Source organism: Sebastes fasciatus, chromosome 2, assembly GCF_043250625.1.
Source record: "Sebastes fasciatus isolate fSebFas1 chromosome 2, fSebFas1.pri, whole genome shotgun sequence".
NCBI classification, from domain to species: domain Eukaryota; kingdom Metazoa; phylum Chordata; class Actinopteri; order Perciformes; family Sebastidae; genus Sebastes; species Sebastes fasciatus.
The window spans coordinates 12085055-12112895 of record NC_133796.1 but is presented as its reverse complement, the minus strand read 5'-3'; the positions used below and the strand labels follow the sequence as shown (position 1 = coordinate 12112895).

General features: G+C 39.2%; 4 protein-coding genes across 5 annotated transcripts; all 4 read right to left on the bottom strand.

Moving 5' to 3' along the window:
- Positions 1-829: 829 nt before the first annotated feature.
- Positions 830-6409, bottom strand: cnep1r1 (CTD nuclear envelope phosphatase 1 regulatory subunit 1). Of its 2 annotated transcripts, XM_074609871.1 has the most exons (7): positions 6265-6409; positions 5225-5296; positions 4428-4501; positions 3102-3146; positions 2625-2734; positions 2370-2424; positions 830-1194 (listed from the first exon to the last, which is right to left on the bottom strand). In XM_074609871.1, exons 1-7 carry the CDS (start codon positions 6287-6289, stop codon positions 1153-1155), a joined length of 423 nt encoding a protein of 140 aa, XP_074465972.1. In that variant the 5' UTR covers positions 6290-6409; the 3' UTR covers positions 830-1152. The 2 variants fall into 2 exon arrangements, with proteins under 2 accessions (XP_074465972.1, XP_074465973.1); XM_074609872.1 differs by lacking the exon at positions 3102-3146 and having other exon boundaries at positions 6265-6405.
- A 1390-nt stretch (positions 6410-7799) lies between these two features.
- Positions 7800-9637, bottom strand: LOC141752169 (arylamine N-acetyltransferase, pineal gland isozyme NAT-10-like). The gene is made up of 2 exons (XM_074609877.1): positions 9500-9637; positions 7800-9178 (listed from the first exon to the last, which is right to left on the bottom strand). The coding sequence occupies exon 2, from the start codon at positions 9176-9178 to the stop codon at positions 8306-8308; it is 873 nt and encodes a 290-aa protein (XP_074465978.1). The 5' UTR covers positions 9500-9637; the 3' UTR covers positions 7800-8305.
- Positions 9638-11809: 2172 nt separating this feature from the next.
- Positions 11810-14626, bottom strand: LOC141761565 (arylamine N-acetyltransferase, pineal gland isozyme NAT-10-like). Its single transcript, XM_074624974.1, has 3 exons — positions 14487-14626; positions 13280-14139; positions 11810-12155 (listed from the first exon to the last, which is right to left on the bottom strand). The coding sequence occupies exons 2-3, from the start codon at positions 14137-14139 to the stop codon at positions 11810-11812; spliced, it is 1206 nt and encodes a 401-aa protein (XP_074481075.1). The 5' UTR covers positions 14487-14626.
- Positions 14627-21426: 6800 nt separating this feature from the next.
- Positions 21427-22973, bottom strand: LOC141752137 (arylamine N-acetyltransferase, pineal gland isozyme NAT-10-like). The gene is made up of 2 exons (XM_074609875.1): positions 22665-22973; positions 21427-22314 (listed from the first exon to the last, which is right to left on the bottom strand). The coding sequence occupies exon 2, from the start codon at positions 22312-22314 to the stop codon at positions 21442-21444; it is 873 nt and encodes a 290-aa protein (XP_074465976.1). The 5' UTR covers positions 22665-22973; the 3' UTR covers positions 21427-21441.
- Between the last annotated feature and the right edge of the window lie 4868 nt (positions 22974-27841).

Genomic DNA, 27841 nt, shown 5'->3' with positions numbered 1-27841 from the left:
TATATTATTTGTATACTGTGAAATATATTTACTAATTTTTTAAAAATAAAATCTGAGGATGTTTATGTAACTACTGTGTTGAATTTTCTAAATAAAGACAAAAAAAAAAGTACACAACATTTCCAAGCAGACACTCAGTACCAGACATTTAAATTTCATTCCAATTGTTTAACAGACTCCCTTTTTCTTTTTATTAATATTTGCCTTTCCTAACATTTTATTTGTTGTATAATTTATTTTATTTTTATATTATTTGTGTACTGTGAAATATATTTACTATTTAAAAAAAAAAAAAAATCTGAGTATGTTTATGTAACTACTGTGTTGAATTGTATTTATAAATAAAAAAATAAATTAAAAAAGTACAACACATTTCCAAGCAGACACTCAGTACCAATGCTGACCACATTCAGTGTCTCTTAGATCAATGACTACACACCTAATTCTCCTTCAACCAAGTTTTCACACACCATTTAAATGTTTTAAAGAACTGCACTCTGGTAAATAATTCCACATCCCTTTTTGTCCAAATGATGTAGACAGAAATTTTAAACAACAGCCCCCTCGAGTGGAGGTTCTTGATAACCTTGAGCCAATTATACATGTCATCACAAACTGTGCGTGGTGCTAAATGATCTTACATAATAAATTGGCTATAAACAGAAAATGTTCAAATGTCAAAAGATTATGCTTTTTAACTATATTGCAATATTTATCCATGATTTTCAATGCTTGCTGGTACAGATGTTAGTAGTTAATAACAAACACCAATATATATCATAGACAGAGGCTTTACACGTAATAAGACATAAATAAATATGAGACAAAGTTTTATAACTGAAGTATTTATTAGGTAAATAAATTTAAAAATAGAAACATTTAGTTAAAATACATAATCAACATCAGAAACAGAAATAAACACATCTGAACTCTCATTTTCCATCGTGACATCAGCAGTGTGACACTGTTAAAAGGCCCCATTATTTCTTCTTTCTTCCAAATGCATTTCCATTATGATGGTTATAATGTCGGCCTCAGTGCTGTTCCCCTTGGTGCTGCTGTTCAGACCACCCAAAGGACTCGAGATTCTTGAGTGATCAGTGGCCATCAACAAAGACCAGGGACATCTGACCGCCCCACTCAAGCTTGTGGTCACTGGATGTTCGGTCGTGGCTTCAGAATAAGTTTCCCCGTCTGTAAAAGTAAAAAGACGGAAATAAGACAAGTGTTAACGATTTTTCAAAAATGCAGGTTGTCGGAGCGGACTACAGGGCCCCGTTTCAGAGCAGGTTTAACAAACTCTGAGCCTAAGTCTGACCTCTGAGTTGACTAATACTGAGGTGGGGAACTCAGACTTTTCGATTCCAGAACAGCTGATCAGAGTCAGTTCAATCAACTCTGAGTAGGTTGAACCTGATCATAAAAAGCCATCATCAATGGAGTTCTAATACTACAATTCACCATGGCAACAGGTAAATAAAAGCCTCCATTTGAATCCAGTCAACGTAGAGATATTAATGCATGCATATGCTGACTGTGCAAATTAATCTTTAAAATAAAGAGCCTCAGTCAGAGCGGGTGACGATTTTTAGTAATCAAATTACTCGAGGAGTCGTTTCAGTCCTATTGAAGATTAAAAACAAATATTAGTAAAGTAGAGTAAATTTAAATGGTAGACATCTATTTGGGTCTTGGCACAACAGAATTCAGTGACTTTATTTCAGTTACTTCCACAAATGTAGTCAATTTAAACTGAAATGCCGTTAAAACACATTCAGACTATACTCAGCCTACGAAAAAACTCACTTGCAAACTCCAGCTGCACCACGATCCTGCTCACTTTGAAATCTTAACATATAATCTCCAATATTAGAGGAATTATGTCCCATCAGTGTGACCAATCACATTATGAGTGATAGATCATTATTCATTGATCCTTCATACAGGTTTTTACTATTTAAACTGAGATTACACATTATGTGAAATAAACATTGTAGTGGAACTGCTCTGACAAACGGACAGCTGTCTGTGTGCACAGAGTCACGGTGTTATAAAAAAAGAAGGACAAGCAGAGGTGTTATTCTGAGCTGAGGGTGTGAAATGTGAGGGCAAAAACCGCTGTTCAAAGAAATGACTGACAGCGCATAAAAGCAGTAACTTTAAACAGTAGAGTAACAAACTAATATCCACCCAGGATTTAGAATCTGACATACAGTAAACCTTCGATACGCGCTTTGATATGGACTGAATGAATGAGGATCCAGAGTTTACCTCATCTCAGGCTTAACTAACTCAGAGTTTTCACTAATCCTGCTTTCTGAAACAGGGACATCACAACATCAAAGAGACAAAAAGATTTGTTGACTCACATCATCACAGGACATGTTGTATTCTGCTAAAACTGTCCGACAGCGGGCAGCGATACTGAAGGGGCAATGGTCAAAGATCTGTAAGCTTGAACAAGGATGAATCGGTTATAAAAGTGCAATTGCCCAAACGTTTCCTGCATGCTTGGACTTTTCTGTCAACAGCTGAGATTGGCGTGTGATGTCTGTGCGGATGCTGCAATGATAAATCTGATAAAACATGCTACTTCATATGAACGGCAACAGACAGAAGGATACATCGATGGTGCCACGACTCGTTTGTGTATCCCAGCAAAGAAGAGCGCTATTAGAGTGATGCAGCTGATGGTGAAGAAGGGATGATTCCACAGGGATGAAAAGAAAGAGACCTGCAGAACAAGAGGAACAAAGCAACGTAAATTATCAAGTCAGTAACAAAACTTTCACTTTTACACATCTTATCTATGGTGAGTTTAGGAAATCAAAGTTAAATGTAGTTAAACATTTAAAAAAAATTGAATTGGGTCCCACAAGAAATTTGGTTATCCAACAGTAGCTAATCAAGCTGGTAGAGTAAAAAAATGATTTACACATCTTTAAATGTATAACTCAGTTTGTGAGTCTGAGCATGTCTGTCTTTAAAGGGTCACTTCACATTTTCTTAACCTGAATCCTTTCATTCTAATGTGGGAAGGACTTGCATAAAAAAATCTCACTGCCATCTGTTACTTGAGCTTTTTCCCCACATTATCTCACCAAAGATCTGGCTTGAAGTACAGCTTGTATGTCCTTGTGTTTCACCTTTGAGACAGGAAGAGGCATCTCCAAAGTCAGACAACTCAGGGGAGAAACACACTGTACGCAGTGAACGCATTTCGGATGATGTGCAAGCAGCAAAACAGTCGTGAGGAGAATGATGAGATGTTCGGGCAGGCAGTGCAGGAGGCAAAGCTAAAATACAATAACTATGCACTCAGAAAAGCGCAGCATGGTAACCAATCACAGCCAAGATTGATATTTACAGTTTTAAAAAATGACCTAAACATCACACATCTGACATAAAATTGTATTTAAATGGAGCTTGCACTCACTTACTTTATTTGTTATTTTACTTTACAAACACAAGCAACAACAATGGGAGCAAACATTGACCTGCTTTTGGACTGACAGCCCATAATGCGGCTGACCGTGTGGGGTGATGGTGGTTACTCGCCAATTTTGGTGTGCTTCTTCTACCCTCAAGAATCTGCTTTTTATGGTGGTGGTATGAGCTAACAAAGCTTCAAGACAATAGCTACACATCATCCCATCAGCATAAGGTGTTGCTATTCAACGAACCACATACTTTGACCACAAGGTTTGACCAAAGTGCAGACCAAGGCTGGCCCCATTGGTCGATTAGTCGACTAATCAGTCGTTTTGGTCTTTGTCAACTAAGATTTCTTTAGTCGATTAGTCATTTTAATGCTTTTTTTCATGCTGAATGACATATGAGCACATCTCTGGTAAAGTGGTGCTTTTGTGCGATTCTTTGTGGAGAAACTCCGTTTTACAGATCTGTCGATTAAATCAACGAATCAATTAGTCAACAAAATCTTATGAGTCTTAGTCGACTAAGATTATCGTTGGTCGAGGACAGCCGCAGTGCAGACTGGTGCTTTTACTTGAAGTCTAGGGAGGGACAGTCAATTCCAATATAGTGGGGCAAGAAAAACAGCACCATTTAAAACTCTTCCGATGCTTTCATTAGACACAATAGCTCAGCTTTCGCTGTAGTATGAAATTTAGCTGGAACCTGGATTGGTTATGCTGAGATATAGTTCACAGCTGCTCATATTCAAATTGTAATATTCCATACAAATGAATCTATTAGCTCACAGAGTCAGTGTCAATGGACAAACTGCAAAACATTGTCAACTCGGCGGAGTGGGCGGATTCAAACCTTAAATTATTTATAGTCTCAATGCTGTAATTTCTGTGTTAGGAAGACCATCAAGAGTACTATGTATATTCTCTTTGCGACGGAGTTTCCCTTTAAGCCAGAAATGACACAACTAGACATGTTTTTCCACTTATACATACCTTCTGTGTGTCCGGGTCTATTAGCCAGTTCCAAGCCCCAGTAGCCGTACAAACAGACACTACAATCAGAATCACTGAAACGAGACAGGAGCAGGACATCCAGTGAAACAACATGAAACGTGCTTTAACAAGTCAGTATATTGAGCATGCTCAGACTTGCCAACAGCATCTCTTCTGATCCCTTACATGTTTTAAATGGGGAATATCAACTTCTGCCCTCAAAGAGGCGATTTAGAGTCCCTACATTTAACTGCATCAGGCTAAAGAACGCTTTTGTCCATCAGTCCATCTTGTTGATAAACAATAATGAATGTGTTGCTAAAGACATGTAAATCCATAAGACAGCTGGTAATTTCTTTTAATGGGTTATGTATGAATAATTGTAATGTATTTAGTTTTTTGTCTGATGGGTCTTACTTGTTTGTCTGTTTGTCTATGGTAACAGTATGTCTACTGTATGTGTACTTTTTCTCAAACTGAGCTGCCTATGGATGCAAAATGAATTTCAGTGCAAACTGACAATAAAGTTGGATCGTATCGCAAGTCTCAATGTTGGTGATGACAAGTTAAAAGTCTCTTAACCTGTGATTACGCCTGCAACAACAACAACTGTATTTACTGAGTGAGTGGTGGCTTCACATGATTCTTTTTTTTTATAGTTACCAAATGTAAGGTTGAAGTCAATGAACAGAAATGCATAGGGTTCACCAAATAAAAGACTTTGGCAAAAAATAAAAAGGTATCCACCACATCTTCTCTTGTCATGGTTTTGACAATCACCACTAATAGTTACTTACTTCTCCACCTCCCTGTTGCAGGTTGCAAACAGGAGACATACTCTGTCAATCTTCTCTCAAAGGCCTTCAGGTCTGAAACGAAAAATAGGGCACAATAACACACACTGTATCACAATAACATACCCTGTATCACAATAACACACCCTGTATCACAATAACACACACTGTATCACACCAACACACACTGTATCACACCAACACACACTGTATCACAATAACATACCCTGTATCACAATAACACACACTGTATCACACCAACACACACTGTATCACACTAACACACTGTATCACACTAACACACACTGTATCACACTAACACACACTGTATCACAATAACACACTGTATCACAATAACACACACTGTATCACACTAACACACACTGTATCACACTAACACACACTGTATCACACTAACACACACTGTATCACACCAACACACACTGTATCACACCAACACACACTGTATCACACTAACACACACTGTATCACACCAACACACCCTGTATCACACTAACACACACTGTATCACACTAACACACACTGTATCACACTAACACACAGTGTATCACACTAACACACAGTGTATTTGTAATAAACATCATGTCTGTATGACCTATAGCATCATCAGCTCTCTCCAGTCATGTGACTTATACAGAATCCCTTTACGTTAATAGCAGAAACCGTTACTACACATAAGCAGCGTTAAACTGAAGAAGACAGGAGCTTAATGTGAATGAATATGCCTGTTAAATATCCCCAAACGTTTGCTGACTGCTGGTTAATAGACTATAGGACATAATAACGGAATATGTGTTAGCTAATGCCGATACAAGCGTATGAACGACTACTTTAGGTTGAGTTAAGCTAACGTGCTAAGTGTCGTAAAAACACTAGCCGGCTGACTCAACGCTGCAGCTAACTGTGTGATATCCTCTTAATGCGTTTGTTTTGAATAAGTTCGGTGATTATAGCTATGAAGCTACAACAAATAGGAAGCTGTGCAGCTAAAAAGCTGGTAATTTAATGTGTAGCTTAGTTACCTTCGGCCTGTTCCAGTGAGTTCATCTCTGAGCCTCTTTAGTCCATGCAGCACACACTGCTGCTTCCACCTCTACTGATGGACAGGCCGCAGGAGCCAATCAGCGTTGGCTGTGTTGCAGAGCTCTGACGTGATTGGGTGTAAACCAAATAAAGGGCGGGACAAAGAAGCTGAAGTCCCGCCTCCTGCCGTCTGGACCAATGGGTTTGCAGGAGGTAGCCCAGACAGACTTTATTTTTATTTTTATTTTATTATTCATTTATATATATATATATATATATATATATATATATATATATATATATATATATATATATATATATATATATATATATATATATATATTTATATATTTATTTTTTATAATTTATTTTTGTTATAAGAAGAAAAAACAAAACAAAAGAACTACTGTCTGCTGTCTGGTCCAATAGGTTTGCAGGAGGTAGCCCAGACAGACTTTATTTTTATTTATTTATTTAATTCTATTTTATTATTAATTAATTTATTTATATATATATATATATATATATATATATATATATATTTATTTTTTTTAATCCGGTTTTACTTTGTTTTTTTACACTCATATTTTATTCATATTTCATTTTATTTATTCATTATTTTGTTTTGTTATAAGTAGAAAAAACAAAACAAAAAAACTACTCAGCTGTTCAACGAACTACATACTTTGACCACAAGGTTTGACCAAAGTGCAGACCAAGGCTCGCCCCATTAGTCGACTAATCAGTCGTTTTGGTCTTTGTCAACTAAGATTTCTTTAGTCGATTAGTCATTTTAATGCTTTTTTTCATGCTGAATGACATATGAGCACATCTCTGGTAAAGTGGTGCTTTTGTGCGATTCTATGTGGAGAAACTCAGTTTTACAGATCTGTCGATTAAATCAACGAATCAATTAGTCACAAAATCTTATGAGTCTTAGTCGACTAAGAATATCGTTGGTCGAGGACAGCCGCAGTGCAGACTGGTGCTTTTACTTGAAGTTTAGGGAGGGACAGTCAATTCTGATATGGTGGTGCAAGAAAAACAGCACCATTCAAAACTCTTCGATACTTTCATTAGACCCAAATGCTAAGCTTTTGTTGTAGTTTGAAATTTAGCTGAAACCTGGATTGGTTATGCTAAGATATAATTCACAGCTGCTCATATTCAAATTGTAATAATAATAGTACTAATAATAAACGAATTTTTTTTTTAAAAACTACTCAGCAGGCCAGGCATGGGTCATGCTGCCTCGAGTGGGCTCCTCCTCCATCTCCTCCTCACTCCATCAATGACTGCTTATGAATAGAAAAGGACAAATGCTCTGAGCTATCTACCAGGCTCACGACCTACTACTACTACTACTACCCAGACAGACCAGATAGGCCCAGGGACTCTAGATGGCGATGTTTCCACGGTGTCAGTTACCCAAACTCAGACTCTTCTCCATTGTACCAGAAAGCCCTCACCCTTTTTTCTTTTATTACAAACAGATATCCAATTCAACACAGAAAACAAAACATATTAAAAAAAATTTCAGTTCAATTATTTATTAAGGTAGTTTTAAATGCACTTGACAGTTCAATAGACATTTGGCTGAATTACTGATGTGGATACAGTCATTCAATAAGACAGTCTGAACCTTTTGAGTATAATTTTATTTATTTAAGTCAAAACACATGAATGCATGATAGGCTATTTGGAAAATGAAGAGTTAGTTGTTTTATGATTGTGTAAGGCTTCGTTAAGCTTCTTTAACGATAAACATTTATGGTGTTTAGAGGTAACAATATTCATGATGAGCTGGTCCTTTATTTCCGCCACATTTTCATCTGTCAATCAATTGAGATATATATATATTTTCTCATCTGTCCATATCTTCATTATTTTTAGCATGATCAACATTGTACAAAAGATTCCAAGCAATGTTAATTTTTTAAATAGATAATTCGTCAACAAGTTGCTCTACCTGGTCGGTCGTGAAATCAAAACAGGTTGAGACATAATTTCAGGACAATTTTAAAACAGAATATGAGGATTTCAGAGTGTGTACCATGATTTGTTGTTTACAAGCTGCAGTTTGTTCTGCAGCTTTACATTGAACTTTTCATGTAGAATTTGCTCTATCTCATCATCTGTTATGTTTCTCATGTCCAACACATCAACACCTTCCTCGGGTTTAAAGGTGACCTCACTGTAGGTACAGCCAATAAGAGATCTGAACCCTGTTGGTGTTTGCAAAGAGCAGATGGACTTGTTGGTGAACAGTGAAGTAGGATCTGTCTGGAGGTTGTGGTTTACCTCGAAGAAATGATCGACCTCACGAGGCACCAAGGTGAAGCACAACATCTGCTCTGTTTCCTTCCTGTTCACCAGACGTGAGTTGGCAAAGTCTGGATTGAGGATCTCTGGCTTTCTACCAGTTTTCTCCAGCACCCAGTTTTCCCCCTTGTCTGTGAAGCGAAAGACACCCGCTGCCTGAGGTTGGTCCTTTCCAGAGACGAGCTCCAGGGGCTCCCACGGTTGATAAGACATCCCATAGCTGACATCTGCTATATAAGCCTTTCCTTCAATGACTATCTTGTTGATGAGATGAACGTCAAGGGGGCCAAAATCATTGAGGATATTGTTGAAAATTCTGCAGCCCAACGTTGTAGAGTCGTAGCCCATTTCTCTCAGCACCCAGCCAAACAGGAAGTTGCCCTCAAGGCACCAACCTCCACGGCTGCTCCTCACCATCTTGTTGAAAATGACCTCAAGATCCATGGTGATCCTCTCGCCACAGTGAATGCTGAGGTCTTCAAAAGGAATTGACATGACGTGCTGTTTGTGGATCAACTTCAGTGTTGCAAGATCCAGTTTATCAAAAGAGCCATGGAGACCAATTCGTTTGAAGTATTCCTCCAAATTCATCTTGCCTGTAAAATACAGGACATTACATGAGTTTATAGGACCAATCTACCTGTTACACAGTTTCACTCAGTTTAGCAAATTCATCTCAATTGTCTCAAGGCTTCTTATCCTTCATGATTGAGAGGTTTTAATAATGAATTAGAGGATTTTAGTTTCTCTTTTTCAAGTCTGGTGTGGACAAAGCTGGTGCAAATCAAGTGCAATTGTATACATGTTTTCAATTATTAAAAATAATCAGATGTATGAAAAGTCAAATTGTGCGTATATAACAGTTAAGACTGACATTTTGCAACAGAAAATATGGAGCAAAAGTGTTTAAACTTACCTTCCATGTAGATTGATTTTGCGAGCAGTCAGAATGGTGTCTCCTGAGGAGGCAGTATGTCTATAAGAGCCACAAACGAAGTGCAACTCAGATCTTTCTTTCTGGGGAACAGGAGTTGAGTTCATCTAGTCAGTGAAACAGTGTTTGGGTAAGTAGATGAGTGTTGACTCACCATACATTTCTCAACTTTAAATGGTACCATACCTCGCAGTTGTATGCCTACGCCAACCAGTTGTGCTGGAAAAATACAAGCATGCACACATCCCTAAGGCCCTGACAGGTGTCTCTCATTGCCCTCCACACAGTCAAGTTGCAGTTTACATCCGTATGTGTCCAAAATGTCCTCACTTCACCATTTTATCCTATTAGACATTTCTGTGAAATTGTCATAATAAACACATGAATTCTTGAGTTATGGCCAGAAACATGTTTTCTGAGGTCATAGTGACGTGAACATGTCATCCATTTTTACTTCTCTCAGCCCGAATACAATTGCACAAATTCGTTGTACAAAAAACGAAATTCAAATCATTGTTTGTGTTTCAAATAGACAATTCTTCAACAAGCTGCTCTACCTGGTCGGACGTGAAATCAACACAGGTTGAGACATGATTTCAGGACAGTTTTTAAACAGAATATGAGGATTTCAGAATGTGTACCATGATTTGTTGTTTATAGGCTAAAACAATATAACATGTAATAGAAATGTTTCCTTAATGTGATAACCCTATTGACCTTGCTTTGTTTGGTAAACCAATAGTGAGGTCGAGATCAGGGGAAGTAAACATGAAGTGTAATTAGGAAAACTGCTGTTAAGTCCTGAAGATATTTAGACACCTGAATGTACATAAGCATGGGACTCAAGTGCTCTGAGGTGTAGAGATAGTAATACTGCTGTTAAGTCCTGAAGATATTTAGACACCTGAATGTACATAAGCATGGGACTCAAGTGCTCTGAGGCGTAGAGATAGTAATACTGCTGTTATACTGCTGTTAAGTCCTGAAGCTATTCACCTGAATGGACATAAGCATGGGACTCAAGTGCTCTGAGGTGTAGAGATAGTAAACTCCAGCAGCACTTCTGCTTCAAAACTCTCTCACCTTACTCAAAAGGCACAACCACAACACATCCACAGATATTAATACTACATAAAATACAGTTAACAAGAACAATACAACTAATTTACCGGTCTTAATTAAATTGTGATGCCTCCATGACCAATTTAAGCAAATGAGACTGAGGACAACTATGTACAAGAAAAGTCAATGTGGTGAGAAAGCCTGCATGTTTTTGACAGCCTATTTGGAGAAGAACTTTGCTCTTCTCTCCTTCTTAGTGGCAAACCTCTCAATGACCTTCTTCTTAAAGTCAGGAATGTCTCTGACGAGTTTTCTTCTCCATGGAGAGCATGGCCAGAGCATTAAGGTGATCCTTCGTCGCTTCATGGGCGGGTGCTGCTGGTCGGGTTCACTCTCCTCACACAGAGAGGAAATGGAGACCCTGGTCCAAGAAATATAGTTTGAGTTGCTAATTTGCCATCAGACTCCTTAATGTGCAATTCTATTAATTGTGTGCAATATACTCACTGTTGTTTACAGTATGTTTATATAATTCACTTTTTTTAAACTTTTATTCTGCTGTGCATTTAGCCTGTGTATAGTCTGAATAACAATTAAATTAAAATTGACCTGGTGGATTGTGTTTAATAACTACTTTACCTGCATTATTATCCAAATCTGATTGTCTCTTCTCTTTCCTTTTTACAATTTTAAACAGATATAATTTCGATGTGCTCTATGATATTCATTCACTTTGATGACACGGCACATTTAGAGAGTTACAGAGTTAAGGTTCGGTCTTGGAGTAGTGGTCGCGGTCACCATAAATGGCGTCCGTAGAGACTGCGGAGAGCAGTCCTGACTTTAGCAGTAGATGGCTTGGGGCGATAAAATAATCGCCCCTCTCGTATTAGATTTGAGGATGCTGATTTGCTAAATTTAATGTATTTCGTTCATAGCTTGAATCAGCTATTGGCTAAGCTGCTACACAGACCCGCTTGCTGTGGGCGATTTCACCATCGTCCCAGAGCTGAACTTCAGACATACAGACAGACAGAGGGGAGTCAGGGGACGTGAAGGAAAACCATATATTTTACACATATTACTGGGTGCATTCCATATTTTAAACACCCAAATATTGAAAATTTGTATAATTTATTATTATTAGTAGTAATGTTTTTTTTGTGTGTGGCTGTCCGGCTCGGGGGGGGGGGGGGGGGGGGGGGGGGGCGGTTCCCTAGCACCCTCTATTGGCTGGCCGCCACTGCTCTGAACCCTGTTGGTGTTTGCAAAGAGCAGATGGACTTCATGGTGAACAGTGAAGTAGGATCCGTCTGGAGTTTGTGGTTTGTCTCAAAGAAATGATCGGCCTCACGAGGCACCAAGGTGAAGCAGTAGATCTGATTTGTTTCCTTCCTGTTCACCAGACGTGAGTTGGCAAAGTCTGGATTGAGGATCTCTGGCTTTCTACCATTTTTTTGCAGCACCCAGTTGTCCCCGTTGTCTATGAGGCGAAAGACACCCGCTGCCTGAGGTTGGTCTTTACCAGAGATGAGCTCCAGGAGCTCCCAGACTTGGGAAGACAACCCAAAGCTGCACTTTTATATAAGCCTTTCCTTCAATGACGAAACCTGCCTGTGAGCCATTAAGCCCTCTACCATCAGACTCTCAAGACAAAGATTAAAGCTCACATTGTGAGGAGACTGGGATGTAGACATGCAATTCTTGTTATTTGCCATCTGGGATTCTGTCAGTGAATCGACTGGGTTCAGCCCATTTGAACTTGTGTATGTTCATGAAGTGAGAGGGCCTCTTAAGATGGCAAAGGAGAAGTTGTTGGAGCCCAATGAACAGAGTGGGGGCTTGGCTGCATGTGGCCACATTCAATGATGAAACCTGCCTGTGAGCTGGTAAAAAGATGAGAGCCAAAAAGTACAGTTCATTTTAATATTTTTAATGAGACACACCCAGCAGTTGTTACCTAAAGGTCTACAGATGTAGTCAGATGAACAACACAGTTTAGGTTCTTCTATCTAACACTTGATGGTCGCTGCTAAGAATTGCCTTTGTGACATGATAATACTCCTACAACAATAACCCCAAACAAACAACCCCTCTTCCAGCCTTCAAACAAAATCATAAGCTCAGCCGTGTTTCAGAAGAAAAATATATGTATGAGCATAATATTTAAGCATGGTGATGATATATGAGCGATTACACAGAGTACAGATGAGACTAAGTTGGGACATCCAAGCATAACCTATATATAATCATATCACTCATATCAGAATAATCATATAACATGATAATATATAACTTGAAGCTTAGCAGATCACGTTGGCATATAAAACATATAATAATGGCACACAGCATTGCTTTAATGTAGATTTTGTTGGATTGAAAATAACATTTCTTTGGTTCGTTATACCTTCCTTAAGAACGGCATGTCAGCACCTCACATTAACTCAAGACACTTTGCTATTACACACATACCAAAAGCATAAATCCAAAACATGGCATCCATTTTTACTTCTCTCAGCCGGAATACAATTGCACAATTTCGTTGTACAAAAAAATTAATTCAAAGCATTTTTGTGTTTCAAATAGACAATTCTTCAACAAGCTGCTATACCTTGTTGGTTGTGAAATCAAAACAGCTCGAGACATCATTTCAGGAAAATTTCAAGGCAGATCGTGTAGGATTTCAGAATGTTTACCATATTTTTTTGTTTGCAGGCTGCAGTTTGTTCTTCAGCTTTATATTGAACTTTTCAAAAAGAATTTGCTCTATCTCATCATCTGTTATGTTTCTCATGTCCAACACATCAACACCTTCCTCAGATTTGTAGGTGACCTCACTGTAGGTCCAGCCAATAAGAGATCTGAACCCTGTTGGTGTTTGCAAAGAGCAGATGGACTTGTTGATGTACCGGGAAGTAGGATCTGTCTGGAGTTTGTGGTTTATCTCAAAGAAATGATCGGCCTCACGAGGCACCAAGTTGAAGCAGAACATCTGATTTGTTTCCTTCCTGTTCACCAGACTTGAGTTGGCAAACTCTGGATTGAGGATCTCTGGCTTTCTAACAGTTTTCTGCAGCACCCAGTAGTCCCCATTGTCTGTGAGGCGAAAGACACCTGCTGCCTGAGGTTGGTCCTTTCCAGAGACGAGCTCCAGGGGCTCCCACACTTGCCAAGAACTCCCATAGTTGACATCTGCTATATAAGCCTTTCCTTCAATGACGACCATGTTGATGAGATGATCTTCAGTGGGGGAAAAATCATTGACGGGACTGATGAAACATCTGGAGCCCAACGTCGTAGTGTCGTAGCCCATTTCTCTCAGCACCCAGCCAAACAGGAAGTTGCCCTCAAAGCACCAACCTCCACGGCTGCTCCTCACTATCTTGTTGAAAATGACCTCAAGATCCATGATGATCTTCTCACCACAGTGAATGCTGAGGTCCTCAAAAGGAATTGACATGACGTGCTGTTTGTGGATCAACTTCAGTGTTGCTATATCCAGTTTATCAAAAGAACCATGGACACCAATTCGTTTGAAGTATTCCTCCAAATTCATCTTGCCTGTAAAATACAGGACATTACATGAGTTTATAGGACCAATCTACCTGTTACACAGTTTCACTCAGTTTAGCAAATTCATCTCAATTGTCTCAAAGCTTCACGTCCTTCATGATTGAGAAGTTTTAATAATAAATTAGGGACTTTTCGTTTGTGTTGATCAAGTCTGGCGTGGACAAAGCTGGTGCACTCAGTGCATATCAGTCAAATCAGATGTATGAACATTTTTTGCATGTTTTCAATTATTAAAATTTTTTCATAATCGTATGAAAAGTCAAATTGTACGTATATAACGTTTAAGACTGACATTCTGCAACAGAAAGTATGCAGCAAAAGTGTTTAAACTTACCTTCCATGTAGATTGATTGTGCGCTCAGTCAGAATGGTGTCTCCTGAGGATGCAGTGTGTCTATAAGAGCCACAAACAAAGTGCAACTCAGGTCTTTCTTTCTGGTGAACAGGAGTTAAATTTATTGTCACAGTGTTTGGGTAAGTAGATGATTTACATGGACCTTGTATTAATCAGTTACTTATTATGGGACTGTTTAATGTCGAATCAAAGTCTCACCTGTCATTTCTCAAATTTGAAATTGGCCATATTTCGTAAGCATCCATAGTTGTTACCAAACAGAACTATGGGTAAGTAGATGAGTGTTGACTCAAAGTCTCACCTGACATGTCTATACTTTGAATGGTACCACGCCACGCGGTTGTATGCCTACGCCAAACAGTCATGTTGTTAATATACCATAATTAATCGTTCATCCTTGAGTCCAAGTGGACGTATATGAACGGACGCATGGACAGACAACTCAAAAACATGCCACTGTTGTCGCCGGCTCGCAGGCAAAATTTGGTATTAAATTCCTTCCTGATAGTCCATATTATGTAAACATCCATAGTTGTTACCAAACAGAACTATGTAACAACAGTGAGGAATGGTAATATCCATAAATTATGTAAATTGTGTTTATAAAGTATTGTCTTCAGGGTCAAATTAACTAAATCCAACCTGAGCAGCTATGTGTTAATGTGTAAGGTTTCTATCTTCAGCTCGTCACAGGTAAGATATTACATCATGATAGAACGTCCAATGTAAAAGGGATTGAGGTCCTGAATACTTCTGTACTCTTCTAATGAGTGATCAAAACAGGGCAGGACCAGAATATATGGCAATGATTTGCATTATTCGTGTGGCATTGCCTCCAATGAATCATTCGTCATTTTTTTATACACATGACCACTAGACTCCCTGAAGCTTTACCCTTCAGGAATATTAAGGCTGAGGTAATAGCAGAGGCCCTGATCCAGCTCTTTTCTGGAGTTGAATCTGAGATTCAGTATGACCCTGGATCTAATTTTACATTAGGATTGTTCCAGGAAGTTATGCATGAACTAGAGATCAAACAGATGTCCTCCACCTACCATCCTGTCTCAAGGTACCATTAAGCCCTTTACCATCAGACTCTCAAGACAAAGATTAAAGCCCACATTGTGAGGAGACTGGGATGTAGACATGCAGTTCTGGTTATTTGCCATCTGGGATTCTGTCATTGAATCGACTGGGTTCAACCTATTTGAACGTGTGTATGTGCATGAAGTGAGAGGGCCTCTTAAGATGGCAAAAGAGAAGTTGTTGTAGCCCAATGAACAGAGTGGGGGTTTGGCTGCATGTGGCCACATTCAAAGATGAAACCTGCCTGTGAGCTGGTAAAAAGATGAGAGCCAAAAAGTAAAGTTCATTTTAATAATTTTAATGAGACACACACAGCAGTTGTCAGCACAAGGTCTACAGATGTAGTCAGATGAACAACACAGTTTGGGTTATTCTATCTAACACTTGATGGTCTCTGCAAAGAATTGCCTTTGTGACATGATAATACTCCTACAACAACAACCCCAAACAAACAACCAACCCCTCTTCCAGCCTTCAAACAAAATCATAAGCTCAGCCGTGTTTCAGAAGAAAAATATATGTATGAGCATAATATTTAAGCATGGTGATGATATATGAGCGATTACACAGAGTACAGATGAGACTAAGTTGGGACATCCAAGCATAACCTATATATAATCATATCACTCATATCAGAATAATCATATAACATGATAATATATAACTTGAAGCTTAGCAGATCACGTTGGCATATAAAACATATAATAATGGCACACAGCATTGCTTTAATGTAGATTTTGTTGGATTGAAAATAACATTTCTTTGGTTCGTTATACCTTCCTTAAGAACGGCATGTCAGCACCTCACATTAACTCAAGACACTTTGCTATTACACACATACCAAAAGCATAAATCCAAAACATGGCATCCATTTTTACTTCTCTCAGCCCGAATACTATTGCACAATTTTCATTGTACAAAAAAATTAATTCAAAGCATTGTTTGTGTTTCAAATAGTCAATTCTTCAACAAGCTGCTCTACCTGGTCGGTCATGAAATCAAAACAGGTTGAGACATAATTTCCGGAAAATGTCAAGACAGATCGTGTAGGATTTCAGAATGTGTACCATATTTTTTTGTTTGCAGGCTGCAGTTTGTTCTTCAGCTTTATATTGAACTTTTCATGTAGAATTTGCTCTATCTCATCATCTGTTATGATTCTCAAGTCAAAGACATCAACACCTTCCTCAGGTTTAAAGGTGATCTCACTGTAGGTCCAGCCAATAAGAGCTCTGAACCCTGTTGGTGTTTGCAAAGAGCAGATGGACTTGTTGGTGAACAGTGAAGTAGGATCTGTCTGGAGTTTGTGGTTTGTCTCAAAGAAATGATCGGCCTCACGAGGCACCAAGTTGAAGCAGAACATCTGTTTTGTTTCCTTCCTGTTCACCAGACTTTCCAGAGACTTTCCAGAGACGAGCTCCAGGGGCTCCCACACTTGCCAAGACATCCCATAGCTAGTCTGGGTATCATCGGATAATCCGTTTTTCCTTTGGAATTCAGAAAGGAAAAAACGTTTTTTTATTTTTTCGTTTCTGAATCAAAAAATGAAAAACGAACCCAAACCGGGCCGTTTGTTTGTTTTTGCGAATTCCTTTTCTCATTATTCGTTTTGAATTGAAGAACGGAAGTCACGTGGGTTTTTCGTTTTTTCGTTTTAAACCACAAACGAAAAACGGAATCACGTGGTGCTCTGTTTGTTTTTTGTTTCCAAACGAAAAACGAAAAAAACAAATTAAAAAAACGATCCGATTTAGTTTCTTCAAGTTTCTTTCTGTCATTTTCTCTTCTGAATCGAGGAGCGGAGAACGGCAGTCACGTGACCAGGAAGTGAAGGCAAACATGTCAAAATAAAAGCCAAGAAGATAGTGTGGTCATTCTATAAAAGTGTAACATTATTTAAGCACATGATCGAGGTAACAGTAGAAGATAAATAGGCTAAATAAATACATACTGTACCTAAAAAAGCCTAATTAATTATATATCCTAGACACCTACACTGTGCCAAAATCATGGAAATTCACAATAATTAGGCCTGTGCTAAAAAACCCAGGCGCAAGTAAGCCAAATGATCTTTGGCCCATCGCAATAACCTCCATATTGTGTAAAACCATGGAACGAGTTCTTGCCAGCCACCTGACCAGCACAGTGGCTACTAAGCTAGATCTGCTCCAGTTCGCTTAAATAAGAGCGACAGAGTCCCAGACGACGCTGTGCTGACTGCTTAACACCGTCTACAAAACACCTTATGCATCCTAAAGGTTATGCCAGAGCTTTATTTGTGGATTTTAGCTCAGCTTTTAACTCAATGAAGACGCATATTCTCCTGAAAAGGCTCCTTGATCTCAACATCAACACAGGGTTAGTTGTGTGGATCAGAGGGTCTGTGTCAGGGAGAACATGTCAGACAGGCTGCCCACAAGGCTGTGTTCTTTCCTCTGTGCTATTCTCTCTTTTTACTAATGAATTTATGACCAATGAGAAACATTTTAGACTGTTTAAGTATGTGGATGACATGGCCTTAGTTGGCCTTTTACAGGAAACAGGCCCACTAGGTGAAGCTGCCTATCTGGCCCACACTACAGCCCTTCAAACACGGTGTCACACTAGCCAGCTAGAAATCAATGTGGCTGAGAAGAAAGAATTAATCATGTGCTGCACAAAACAACATTTGATCACAGAGCCAGTTTCACTTGATGGCCAACATGTTGAAACTGTGGGACACTTTAAATACCTCGGTACAGTCCTGGACACCCAGGTGAGCTTCTCTGAAAATACAGAGTATATCTTCAAGAGATGCTCACAGCGACTTTATCTTCTAAGGAAACTTAGTGGCCTCGGTGTCAGCCAGCAGATTTTAGAATTAGTGTACAAAACTATTGTTGAGAGGATTTTAACCTTTAACCTTCCTGCCTGGTACGGTCACCTACACTGTAGATAGAAGAATAAACTGTCTAGGATTGTGTCAATGGTAGGCAAAATAGGTGGTAAACCACAAAAGCCCTTGACTCAACTTTTTACAGAAAGGACGAGGAAGAAAGCGAGGAGCATCCTGGCAGATAGCTCCCATCCTCTCTGCAGCCAGTCGGGAGGCGCTATAGAGCCCCTCTGGACACTAAAAATGTGTTTAAAAAGTCTTTCATCCCAAATGCCATCAATACTCTTAACTCAACACAGTGACTGAGCAGATCTGAGCCACAGACACTGACATGAACTGTTTTTAATGTGTAACATAACCTGTCTCTGTTTTTTACTAACTGCTGTCTGTTGTTTTCTGTGTTTTGTGAGCCGAAGAGAAAAATCCACCCTGGTGGACAATAAAGTTTGATTGTATTGATCAGTTCATATTGAGGGGCCGTCAGCTTTACAATTTAGTTTGGAGGGAGATTCGGTACCAGTGAAGTCAGTGCATTTTATGAGTGGGCCTTCTGTGACGTTACCCACCGTAGGGGTCAGAGGTCACCACTCCTCAATCCCCAAGGATTTTCTTTTCAGTCAAATTTTAAATTTTGACGCATTTATAGATGAAAAGTCAAGTCAATAATCCTGGTCAATGATAGAGAAGTATGGTTGATCAGCATGTTTGCCAACCTTCAGACATCATAGTCCAATATGAGGATTAATCAGCCTGAGTTCTGAAGGAACCGGCCCTCTACCTCCAAGAGGTCAGGGCACAGTTACGTGTTGGTTAATCTTGTGTGACAAAGAGATTTTCCAAACAGACGGGTTAAAGCATAATAATACAATTTATTCCGAACAATTAATGTTGCATAAGTAAGATAACAGAGTTTACAGAATTCTGGATCCAATCAACGTGTCCCTGACAACATACAATGCATGGGTCAGTTCGCGAAGTCTGAACCCCGAGCTATCCCTGATCCAGCGTTTTTATGGTTTACACAATATCAATAGTCATGAGCTTATGGCACGTGATGTTTTTGCTGCATATCTTCTTTTTTGTTTCTTCTTCTGACTCCATCCTCCCGTGACCTTGTGAAAAGAACAGAACATGCAGTCCCGTGTGCCTCCCCCCTGTCCTCGCCCTTGAGTAGTTCAAAGCCTCTCCAAATGCAGCTGGAGATTATTACAATGTGACTATATAGAAATCTACAGTCACCGAATCACCTCCTCAAGGAACAAAACAGTGCAACAACAACTGAACAGCCCCAAGTCCTTCATTCATTCACCCTGAGTTATGCCCTTAGAAGCTAATAATTGAGAGACAGTTATTGAGCAATCATGAAACAATACAACAGTTTTCAGCTTCCCTTATAAGCAGGTTATTTCAGGTCATTGTAAGCACTTTTGTACATAATAAATCCAACAGTTCACTAAAAAACTGAAATCACTAACTTTCTGTATTTTGTTTGGTGGTTAATGAGGCTTTTCAATAATTTCTAGTCTATTTGGTATAATATGTAATTTAGTTAATTTGTTCGACATCATGATAAGGCTGATTTTTCAACCAGTGGTTATGACATTAATGCCAGCTAGACAGAATAAAGCTCTGTCTGTCATGACAGTAGAACTGTACTGAAAGCCTTTCCTTTACTCGGGTGACTCTTTACAGCCGTCTGAAGACAGCAGGTATCTGTTAAATCTACAGTATCTAGAGTGATGGAGTGGCCTTCAGTCCAGTACAGTATTGTCATGACAGACAGAGCTTTATTCTGTCTAGCTGGCATTAATGTCATAATCGCTGGTTGAAAAATCATCATTATCATGATGTAGAACTACTCGGCTACAGTCTTCCTAATGGAGTGCAGGGGATCAGGTGGAAGTGTCAGGTGTGTTGAAAGGATTAGCCACATAGTGCTTCTCACCTGCCGACATAAAGAAACAGCCCATAGTAAGGGTGTGAGAGAGAAAAGTGTCAATTATGTGAGAGTTCTGTATAACATCTGTAGAGACCCTCCCTGTTGTGTAACATCTGTAGAGACCCTCCCTGTAATTTATCACACACTTTTTGGATAAAAGACATTCATGTGTTAATGAAAAGAACAAAACAAAAAAATATCAATGTATGTATTTATTTAGCCTATTTATCTTCTACTGTTACTTTGATCCTGTGCTTAAATAATGTTACACTTTTATAGAATGACCACACTATCTTCTTGGCTTTTATTTTGACATGTTTGCCTTCACTTCCTGGTCACGTGACTGCCGTTCTCCGCTCCTCGATTCAGAAGAGAAAATGACAGAAAGAAACTTGAAGAAACTAAATCGGATCGTTTTTTTAATTTGTTTTTTTCGTTTTTCGTTTGGAAACAAAAAACAAACAGAGCACCACGTGATTCCGTTTTTCGTTTGTGGTTTAAAACGAAAAAACGAAAAACCCACGTGACTTCCGTTCTTCAATTCAAAACGAATAATGAGAAAAGGAATTCGCAAAAACAAAAAAACGGCCCGGTTTGGGTTCGTTTTTCATTTTTTGATTCAGAAACGAAAAACGAGAAAACGGCCGTTTTCTGGTTTTTGGTTTAAAACGAAAAAATAAAAAAACGTTTTTTTCTTTCTGAATTCCAAAGGAAAAACGGAATATCCGATGATACCCAGACCAGTTATACCTTCCTTAAGAACGGCATGTCAGCACCTCACATTAACTCAAGACACTTTGCTATTACACACATACCAAAAGCATAAATCCAAAACATGGCATCCATTTTTACTTCTCTCAGCCCGAATACAATTGCACAATTTTCATTGTACAAAAAAATTAATTCAAAGCATTGTTTGTGTTTCAAATAGTCAATTCTTCAACAAGCTGCTCTACCTGGTCGGTCATGAAATCAAAACAGGTTGAGACATAATTTCCGGAAAATGTCAAGACAGATCGTGTGTAGGATTTCAGAATGTGTACCATATTTTTTTGTTTGCAGGCTGCAGTTTGTTCTTCAGCTTTATATTGAACTTTTCATGTAGAATTTGCTCTATCTCATCATCTGTTATGATTCTCAAGTCAAAGACATCAACACCTTCCTCAGGTTTAAAGGTGATCTCACTGTAGGTCCAGCCAATAAGAGCTCTGAACCCTGTTGGTGTTTGCAAAGAGCAGATGGACTTGTTGATGTACCGGGAAGTAGGATCTGTCTGGAGTTTGTGGTTTATCTCAAAGAAATGATCGACCTCACGAGGCACCAAGTTGAAGCAGAACAACTGGTCTGTTTCCTTCCTGTTCACCAGACTTGAGTTGGCAAACTCTGGATTGAGGATCTCTGGCTTTCTACCAGTTTTCTGCAGCACCCAGTAGTCCCCATTGTCTGTGAGGCGAAAGACACCTGCTGCCTGAGGTTGGTCCTTTCCAGAGACAAGCTCAAGGGGCTCCCACGCTTGGAAAGACATCCCATAGCTGACATCTGCTATATAAGCCTTTCCTTCAATGACGACTTTGTTAATGAGATGAGATTCAAAGGGACGAAACTCATCGACGGGACTGTTGAAAATTCTGCAGCCCAACGTCGTAGTGTCGTAGCCCATTTCTCTCAGCACCCAGCCAAACAGGAAGTTGCCCTCAAAGCACCAACCTCCACGGCTGCTCCTCACCATCTTGTTGAAAATGACCTCAAGATCCATGATGATCTTCTCACCACAGTGAATGCTGAGGTCCTCAAAAGGAATTGACATGACGTGCTGTTTGTGGATCAACTTCAGTGTTGCTATATCCAGTTTATCAAAAGAGCCATGGACACCAATTCGTTTGAAGTATTCCTCCAAATTCATCTTGCCTGTAAAATACAGGACATTACATGAGTTTATAGGACCAATCTACCTGTTACACAGTTTCACTTTGTTTAGCAAATTCATCTCAATTGTCTCAAAGCTTCACGTGCTTCATGATTGAGAGGTTTTAATAATGAATTAGGGACTTTTAGTTTGTGTTGATCAAGTCTGGCGTGGACAAAGCTGGTGCACTCAGTGCATATCAGTCAAATCAGATGTATGACATTTTTTTGCATGTTTTCAATTATTAAAATTTTTCATAATCAGATGTATGAAAAGTCAAATTGTACGTATATAATGTTTAAGACTGACATTCTGCAACATAAAGTATGCAGCAAAAGTGTTTAAACTTACCTTCCATGTAGATTGATTGTGCACTCAGTCAGAATGGTGTCTCCTGAGGAGGCAGTGTGTCTATAAGAGCCACAAACAAAGTGCAACTCAGGTCTTTCTTTCTGGTGAACAGGAGTTAAATTTATTGTCACAGTGTTTGGGTAAGTAGATGATTTACATGGACCTTGTATTAATCAGTTACTTACTATGGGACTGTTTAATGTCGACTTAAAGTCTCACCTGTCATTTCTCAAATTTGAAATTGGCCATATTTCGTAAGCATCCATAGTTGTTACCAAACAGAACTATGGGTAAGTAGATGAGTGTTGACTCAAAGTCTCACCTGACATTTCTATACTTTGAATGGTACAATGCCTCGCGGTTGTATGCCTACGCCAAACAGTCATGTTGTTAATATACCATAATTAATCGTTCATCCTTGTGTCCAAGTGGACGTATATGAACGGACGCATGGACAGACAACTCAAAAACATGCCACTGTTGTTGCCGGCTCGCAGGCAAAATTTGGTATTAAATTCCTTCCTAATAGTCCATATTATGTAAACATCCATAGTTGTTACCAAACAGAACTATGTAACAACAGTGAGGAATGGTAATATCCATAAATTATGTAAATTGTGTTTATAAAGTCTTGTCTTCAGGGTCAAATTAACTAAATCCAACCTGAGCAGCTATGTGTTAATGTGTAAGGTTTCTATCTTCAGCTCGTCACAGGTAAGATATTACATCATGATAGAACGTCCAATGTAAAAGGGATTGAGGTCCTGAATACTTCTGTACTCTTCTAATGAGTGATCAAAACAGGGCAGGACCAGAATATATGGCAATGATTTGCATTATTCGTGTGGCATTGCCTCCAATGAATCATTCGTCATTTTTTTATACACATGACCACTAGACTCCCTGAAGCTTTACCCTTCAGGAATATTAAGGCTGAGGTAATAGCAGAGGCCCTGATCCAGCTCTTTTCTGGAGTTGAATCTGAGATTCAGTATGACCCTGGATCTAATTTTACATTAGGATTGTTCCAGGAAGTTATGCATGAACTAGAGATCAAACAGATGTCCTCCACCTACCATCCTGTCTCAAGGTACCATTAAGCCCTTTACCATCAGACTCTCAAGACAAAGATTAAAGCCCACATTGTGAGGAGACTGGGATGTAGACATGCAGTTCTGGTTATTTGCCATCTGGGATTCTGTCATTGAATCGACTGGGTTCAACCTATTTGAACGTGTGTATGTGCATGAAGTGAGAGGGCCTCTTAAGATGGCAAAAGAGAAGTTGTTGTAGCCCAATGAACAGAGTGGGGGTTTGGCTGCATGTGGCCACATTCAAAGATGAAACCTGCCTGTGAGCTGGTAAAAAGATGAGAGCCAAAAAGTAAAGTTCATTTTAATAATTTTAATGAGACACACACAGCAGTTGTCAGCACAAGGTCTACAGATGTAGTCAGATGAACAACACAGTTTGGGTTATTCTATCTAACACTTGATGGTCTCTGCAAAGAATTGCCTTTGTGACATGATAATACTCCTACAACAACAACCCCAAACAAACAACCAACCCCTCTTCCAGCCTTCAAACAAAATCATAAGCTCAGCCGTGTTTCAGAAGAAAAATATATGTATGAGCATAATATTTAAGCATGGTGATGATATATGAGCGATTACACAGAGTACAGATGAGACTAAGTTGGGACATCCAAGCATAACCTATATATAATCATATCACTCATATCAGAATAATCATATAACATGATAATATATAACTTGAAGCTTAGCAGATCACGTTGGCATATAAAACATATAATAATGGCACACAGCATTGCTTTAATGTAGATTTTGTTGGATTGAAAATAACATTTCTTTGGTTCGTTATACCTTCCTTAAGAACGGCATGTCAGCACCTCACATTAACTCAAGACACTTTGCTATTACACACATACCAAAAGCATAAATCCAAAACATGGCATCCATTTTTACTTCTCTCAGCCCGAATACTATTGCACAATTTTCATTGTACAAAAAAATTAATTCAAAGCATTGTTTGTGTTTCAAATAGTCAATTCTTCAACAAGCTGCTCTACCTGGTCGGTCATGAAATCAAAACAGGTTGAGACATAATTTCCGGAAAATGTCAAGACAGATCGTGTAGGATTTCAGAATGTGTACCATATTTTTTTGTTTGCAGGCTGCAGTTTGTTCTTCAGCTTTATATTGAACTTTTCATGTAGAATTTGCTCTATCTCATCATCTGTTATGATTCTCAAGTCAAAGACATCAACACCTTCCTCAGGTTTAAAGGTGATCTCACTGTAGGTCCAGCCAATAAGAGCTCTGAACCCTGTTGGTGTTTGCAAAGAGCAGATGGACTTGTTGGTGAACAGTGAAGTAGGATCTGTCTGGAGTTTGTGGTTTGTCTCAAAGAAATGATCGGCCTCACGAGGCACCAAGTTGAAGCAGAACATCTGTTTTGTTTCCTTCCTGTTCACCAGACTTTCCAGAGACTTTCCAGAGACGAGCTCCAGGGGCTCCCACACTTGCCAAGACATCCCATAGCTAGTCTGGGTATCATCGGATAATCCGTTTTTCCTTTGGAATTCAGAAAGGAAAAAACGTTTTTTTATTTTTTCGTTTCTGAATCAAAAAATGAAAAACGAACCCAAACCGGGCCGTTTGTTTGTTTTTGCGAATTCCTTTTCTCATTATTCGTTTTGAATTGAAGAACGGAAGTCACGTGGGTTTTTCGTTTTTTCGTTTTAAACCACAAACGAAAAACGGAATCACGTGGTGCTCTGTTTGTTTTTTGTTTCCAAACGAAAAACGAAAAAAACAAATTAAAAAAACGATCCGATTTAGTTTCTTCAAGTTTCTTTCTGTCATTTTCTCTTCTGAATCGAGGAGCGGAGAACGGCAGTCACGTGACCAGGAAGTGAAGGCAAACATGTCAAAATAAAAGCCAAGAAGATAGTGTGGTCATTCTATAAAAGTGTAACATTATTTAAGCACATGATCGAGGTAACAGTAGAAGATAAATAGGCTAAATAAATACATACTGTACCTAAAAAAGCCTAATTAATTATATATCCTAGACACCTACACTGTGCCAAAATCATGGAAATTCACAATAATTAGGCCTGTGCTAAAAAACCCAGGCGCAAGTAAGCCAAATGATCTTTGGCCCATCGCAATAACCTCCATATTGTGTAAAACCATGGAACGAGTTCTTGCCAGCCACCTGACCAGCACAGTGGCTACTAAGCTAGATCTGCTCCAGTTCGCTTAAATAAGAGCGACAGAGTCCCAGACGACGCTGTGCTGACTGCTTAACACCGTCTACAAAACACCTTATGCATCCTAAAGGTTATGCCAGAGCTTTATTTGTGGATTTTAGCTCAGCTTTTAACTCAATGAAGACGCATATTCTCCTGAAAAGGCTCCTTGATCTCAACATCAACACAGGGTTAGTTGTGTGGATCAGAGGGTCTGTGTCAGGGAGAACATGTCAGACAGGCTGCCCACAAGGCTGTGTTCTTTCCTCTGTGCTATTCTCTCTTTTTACTAATGAATTTATGACCAATGAGAAACATTTTAGACTGTTTAAGTATGTGGATGACATGGCCTTAGTTGGCCTTTTACAGGAAACAGGCCCACTAGGTGAAGCTGCCTATCTGGCCCACACTACAGCCCTTCAAACACGGTGTCACACTAGCCAGCTAGAAATCAATGTGGCTGAGAAGAAAGAATTAATCATGTGCTGCACAAAACAACATTTGATCACAGAGCCAGTTTCACTTGATGGCCAACATGTTGAAACTGTGGGACACTTTAAATACCTCGGTACAGTCCTGGACACCCAGGTGAGCTTCTCTGAAAATACAGAGTATATCTTCAAGAGATGCTCACAGCGACTTTATCTTCTAAGGAAACTTAGTGGCCTCGGTGTCAGCCAGCAGATTTTAGAATTAGTGTACAAAACTATTGTTGAGAGGATTTTAACCTTTAACCTTCCTGCCTGGTACGGTCACCTACACTGTAGATAGAAGAATAAACTGTCTAGGATTGTGTCAATGGTAGGCAAAATAGGTGGTAAACCACAAAAGCCCTTGACTCAACTTTTTACAGAAAGGACGAGGAAGAAAGCGAGGAGCATCCTGGCAGATAGCTCCCATCCTCTCTGCAGCCAGTCGGGAGGCGCTATAGAGCCCCTCTGGACACTAAAAATGTGTTTAAAAAGTCTTTCATCCCAAATGCCATCAATACTCTTAACTCAACACAGTGACTGAGCAGATCTGAGCCACAGACACTGACATGAACTGTTTTTAATGTGTAACATAACCTGTCTCTGTTTTTTACTAACTGCTGTCTGTTGTTTTCTGTGTTTTGTGAGCCGAAGAGAAAAATCCACCCTGGTGGACAATAAAGTTTGATTGTATTGATCAGTTCATATTGAGGGGCCGTCAGCTTTACAATTTAGTTTGGAGGGAGATTCGGTACCAGTGAAGTCAGTGCATTTTATGAGTGGGCCTTCTGTGACGTTACCCACCGTAGGGGTCAGAGGTCACCACTCCTCAATCCCCAAGGATTTTCTTTTCAGTCAAATTTTAAATTTTGACGCATTTATAGATGAAAAGTCAAGTCAATAATCCTGGTCAATGATAGAGAAGTATGGTTGATCAGCATGTTTGCCAACCTTCAGACATCATAGTCCAATATGAGGATTAATCAGCCTGAGTTCTGAAGGAACCGGCCCTCTACCTCCAAGAGGTCAGGGCACAGTTACGTGTTGGTTAATCTTGTGTGACAAAGAGATTTTCCAAACAGACGGGTTAAAGCATAATAATACAATTTATTCCGAACAATTAATGTTGCATAAGTAAGATAACAGAGTTTACAGAATTCTGGATCCAATCAACGTGTCCCTGACAACATACAATGCATGGGTCAGTTCGCGAAGTCTGAACCCCGAGCTATCCCTGATCCAGCGTTTTTATGGTTTACACAATATCAATAGTCATGAGCTTATGGCACGTGATGTTTTTGCTGCATATCTTCTTTTTTGTTTCTTCTTCTGACTCCATCCTCCCGTGACCTTGTGAAAAGAACAGAACATGCAGTCCCGTGTGCCTCCCCCCTGTCCTCGCCCTTGAGTAGTTCAAAGCCTCTCCAAA